Genomic DNA, 5,073 nt, shown 5'->3' with positions numbered 1-5,073 from the left:
AACAAAAGATTAAAAAGAAAAAGGCGAGAGTGTCACATGCGGAGGTGCGAAAAGATCCAAACAGAGAATGATAAAAAAGGATCGCATATGGACCCGTTTGATATGATCCAATATATGGAGTGTGATCTTCACATGTTACTCCACATTTGCAATTCTCTTCCGTCGCTTACATGCCAGGTTTCTTTCCCTTGTCTGGTGGATATCACTGGATAAGTTTTTTATTCACATTTTTTGATATTTGTACTTGGTTGTGTTGCTGCTAGCTAGTGGCCTGGATATACACATGCACAGAGTTTTTTCTGCCACAATCAAAATTAAAATATGCACCTGTAAAACTTTAAAAAATATATATAATAAAGACAAATAATAATCAGCAATTTTGATATGTTTTCATCCACCGTGTCCACCAATAGATGTCACTCATCCATTGAATCACCACAGTATCCACCCATGCAGGTGATATATATATGTGTAGTACACACTTCCTGCAAGTGGGAAATACTAGTCAATATTAAAAGGAGTATGAAATTCCTGAATCAGAGGCTCGTCCTCATGAATTGTTAAATTGACATGGAAAAAGACCTTTCCTTGCGCTAACGTTGATTGCATGCAGCACAAATATTTGGCTGCGTATTGAGTCATCCGAGGGTCCCTCGATTGCGAAAACCTAACATGCAACTATTCCCGGTCTATTTAATTTTACTTTACCATGAAAAACCAAAACGAGCGCATGATAGGCACACACAAATATGTATATATATAATTTTGATATGATGTCAATTAACTATGTTCAACTCTATGCCCACAGCTGAGATATCACTCACCTATCGAGCATGGTGAAGTATATCGAAATTGTACATCCACTATGTTAGTGTTACCTTAGTTGTGGATACGATTGGTTTCGTAACGTAATTTCGTAGAAAATCTTCTAATATTTACCCTCGTAAAAAAATATTGGGTCCTCCCCTCGATAGATAATTCCATCTACGTTTAAATATTTCTCACATATGATTCAAAATAATTGTATGAAATCAAATAAACAAGTCCATAGACACAAAAATCATAGCCACATCAAAAGGGTATAAATAATGTTGCGGTGCTGAAGTGTTTATTAACAGTTTGTCCCCACTTCATCCAAAGAATATATATGACACAAATATAGAGGAATTCTTGAAGTTGGTGTAGTTAGCAGCGGAATTTTTCTATTATAATGATTTGTAACCCTCAACAAAAATGATTTGTGCATCATGAGTCTGTACACATAGCTCGTGAGTAAGCCAAAGCTTTACTGCGTCCAGCCTTCACTGTTACGTGACAAATTACAAGTCCCATATGTTGACAAATACTGATGCCTGGCCGGCCACCTCACATGTTACCAAAACCTACGCCTAGTGGAATTAATCTTGCATCCTAAAATCAAAATTTCAAAATATATGTTATTTCTTTTAAAAAAACTGTGCATATATTTTGAAATTTAGGATGCAAGATTAATTCCACTAGGCGTATATATATATTAGTGAAATGAATGATTGGAAATTCACTTAAAAAAATTCATCCAAGCAGCCTAATTAAATGACTTTGAATCCATGAATTTCAAATTGATGAAGAATTTCATGAAACCACAACCTGAAGTTAACAAAGATATAAAGAGGGTAATAATTGATTTTGGAAATGTCTAATTACTGATTTTATTTGTAATTCTTATTTTTAAAATAATAATAATTTCAATAAAATTTACTGATAATTAAATAATTAAGTACTTGATTAATTTTTATTTAATATTTTCACACACATAATGCATGTATTAATGACCAACATAAATATTCAAAATATCAAAAGAAACAAAACCCTACTTATAAGAACATGCTGTAAGTTGATAATGACTTGATCTAGACCATAAATGTAAGTATTTAATTCTAATAATCAGAAAAAACAAAATTTATATTTTAAAAAGGTCGTCTTTTCTTGGCCGCTCCTCCTTTCTCCGTCGCGCACCCACCAAGCCACCCCTTCTCCTCTATATTACATCATTTTCTCTTTAATTTCATCTGGTTTTTATGAACGTTCGTACTAGCTTTGAAAGAAAGTCCCCTCTTTTATTTCTTGAATCAGTCACTATATGGTGAAAAAGTCGGCTAAAAGGAGTTTCTTTTCCCTAAACTTACTTTAAACTAAGATTTTCTGGGACACGAGAGATCTTCGATTTCCCTTCAACAGATCCCTTTGAACCCACAAAAGGAAATAATTTTAACCCCTTTTTGGAAAAGTTGAACAGTCGATTTCCAACTGATTCATTTGCAGAATTTTCCTTCAAAATAAAACATAATATATGGATCGTTTAGCAATTCCCAATTGTCAGGTACCACTTCCAGTATAGTCCCTTTCTCTCTTTCTGTCCCCATTTCGGTTTTCTGAATTTTCTACTCGTTCCTCCAAATTATTTTTCATCGTATATATAAATATTCTTTCTTTTCCTGTCATAACAATTATTTGCTGGTTTTAATTTATCCCCAATGGTGCAATTCACTGAAACATTACCCCCATTGAATCAAATTCCTCCATTTCCATCTCTTCCAATGAAAAAGAACCAGCTTTTCGGGGCCCGGCCCTGGCCAGGATTCCCGACGCCGAAATCCGTGGGAAATTTCGGGGATGCGAATTGCATGGAACAGTTGCTGATTCACTGCGCAAACGCCCTGGAAAACAATGACGCGACTCTTGCTCAACAAATCTTGTGGGTTCTCAACAATATTGCTCCTCCGGATGGGGACTCGAATCAGCGGCTGACTTGCGGTTTCCTCCGAGCCCTCATCGCACGCGCCGCCAAGATTGGAACCTGTAAATTGCTCACCGCCATGGCTAATGTCCAAGCAAATGATCTGTCCATGAACAATCATAAATTCTCTATCATCGAGCTCGCGGGATTTGTGGACTTGACTCCATGGCACAGGTTCGGTTTTACGGCCGCTAATGCGGCGGTTCTGGAAGCTGTCGAAGGTTACTCTGTGGTTCACATAGTTGACTTGAGTTTAACACATTGCATGCAAATTCCTACCCTTATTGATTCCATGTCGACGCGGCTCGACCCACCTCCGCTGATCAAGCTTACGGTAGCCGGTACCATGGAAGATTTCCCACCAATGTTAGATCTCTCTTACGAGGAACTAGGCCTGAAATTAATTAATTTCGCAAGATCCCGCAATATCATAATGGACTTTAGAGTCATTCCTTCGAGTTCTAAAAATGGGTTCTCTTCTTTGATCGAGGAACTCAAACTGCAACATTTTGTACGTGCCCAAAATGGCGAGGCACTAGTGATAAATTGTCACATGATGCTTCACTACATCCCAGAAGAAACCCTATCAAATATTCCGAATCCACCTCAAATTTCGATCCGAACCTCATCCAGGCTGTCGCTTCGAACCATGTTTCTCGAGTCCATACGTGGTTTGGAGCCGACAATCGTCATATTAGTCGACGAAGATGCAGATTTCACATCAAGCAGCCTAGTGTACAGATTAAGATCAGCTTACAATTATCTATGGATACCCTATGATACAATGGACACTTTTCTTCCGCGGGGAAGCAAGCAGAGACAGTGGTATGAAGCGGACATTTGTTGGAAAATAGAGAACGTGATTTCGAACGAGGGACCTCAGAGAGTTGAGAGGCTCGAACCAAAGAGCAAATGGGTGCAAAGAATGAACGATGCTAGTTTTCGAGGTGTAGGATTCAGCGAAGATGCGATTTTAGAGGTGAAGAGTATGTTGGACGAGCATGCAGCTGGTTGGGGAGTAAAGAAAGAAGAAGAAGATCATGTGGTGCTTACATGGAAAGGACACAATGTAGTTTTCGCTACTGCTTGGTTGCCTGTAATTTGATGGTGTCCATCGTATTGATTGGGGAATTTTATTACAATATTTTCTTCCTAGATCAAGATCTTGATTGTGATTCTTAGCCATGGATAGAAAATCATTCGAACCAGTTCCATGCTTCATAGTTACGATCTCCCTGTAGGGCCCGAAATTAGAAGCTCCAGCGTCAGCATTCGAGCCGAGTTAATTTTGTTGTGGTGATTGAGACAAAGTAGGCTTCAAGCTTATTCACATGCACAAAGCTTGAGTTATGATTTAATTATTTACTATTATTTAAGTTACAATTTCTATCTTGAACTTTTCATGAATTATATATTTAACTTTAACGTCTTATTTAAAATAATAAAGAACATTTCCATGAAAATTCTAAAATTTGATCTTATAATTTGCTCATTTCAACCTTTTAGTCTAAGTTGCATTTTTCATTTTTAGTTATTTCATAAAGGTACTGACATGACGCTGAAAAATAATATTATTACATTAGTTGTGTACGATAAAAAGATGGTCTGAGTCACAAATGATTTTTTCGTGAAATTCACAATGCATAAATTATAGTGCGGGTGAGTTATTCATATTTGTCACAAATAAATTCTTCCAAAACCAAAAACACGACATGATGTTGCTGAAATTCGAGATGGTAGCAGGGAGGTCGGAATTTTCACTTGGGGAGCTCGGATCGGACCTTCGAAATCCGGAAGCACAAACAAGAACGTTATAAGGGGTTTGGAAGGTTGTTTTGTCGTAGCTCTTCGATGCTCAAGTCAGATAATAGAAAACACAGATAATATTGTGTGTAGAGTGAGTGAATATATTAATGAATAAACAATTGAATGAAACCTGATATTTATATTAGAAGAATAAAGTCCTGATTTGGTAAGTCTAGATTCTCAGAATCTTTGACGATATTAGATTAAATCTTCGCGGACTTTACCTTTTTGGACTTTGTTTCTGTGGGCTACCCGTTAATGTCTGAGTGGGAGCTCTCCTAGGCAAGAGCTCGTCTATAGTCTGGACCCTGTGGGAGCTCGGCAGAGACATTCCCAATAGATATGTCACCATAATCTGGGAGGTCGGCTCGGTTCGTGATGGGAGGCCAGCCACCTCTTTCTGATTGGTGAGATTACGGGCGTTGGGAGGTCAACCTGTATGACCCCCAGATGACCTCCCACCAGCTTAGTATGAATGAGGTGACCTCCCT

The 5,073-nt window shown here is 37.9% G+C and overlaps 1 protein-coding gene across 1 annotated transcript; it reads left to right on the top strand.

The window, feature by feature from the left end:
- The first annotated feature begins 2,062 nt into the window (after positions 1–2,062).
- On the top strand, positions 2,063–4,209 carry LOC142538881 (scarecrow-like protein 32). Its single transcript, XM_075644179.1, has one exon. It carries the CDS (start codon positions 2,514–2,516, stop codon positions 3,879–3,881), a length of 1,368 nt encoding a protein of 455 aa, XP_075500294.1. The 5' UTR covers positions 2,063–2,513; the 3' UTR covers positions 3,882–4,209.
- Positions 4,210–5,073: the final 864 nt, after the last annotated feature.

The sequence above is a fragment of the Primulina tabacum genome, chromosome 3, assembly GCF_025594145.1.
Source record: "Primulina tabacum isolate GXHZ01 chromosome 3, ASM2559414v2, whole genome shotgun sequence".
NCBI lineage: Eukaryota > Viridiplantae > Streptophyta > Magnoliopsida > Lamiales > Gesneriaceae > Primulina > Primulina tabacum.
The sequence above is the reverse complement of the archived record's forward strand: the minus strand, read 5'-3'. Positions and strand labels throughout refer to the sequence as shown.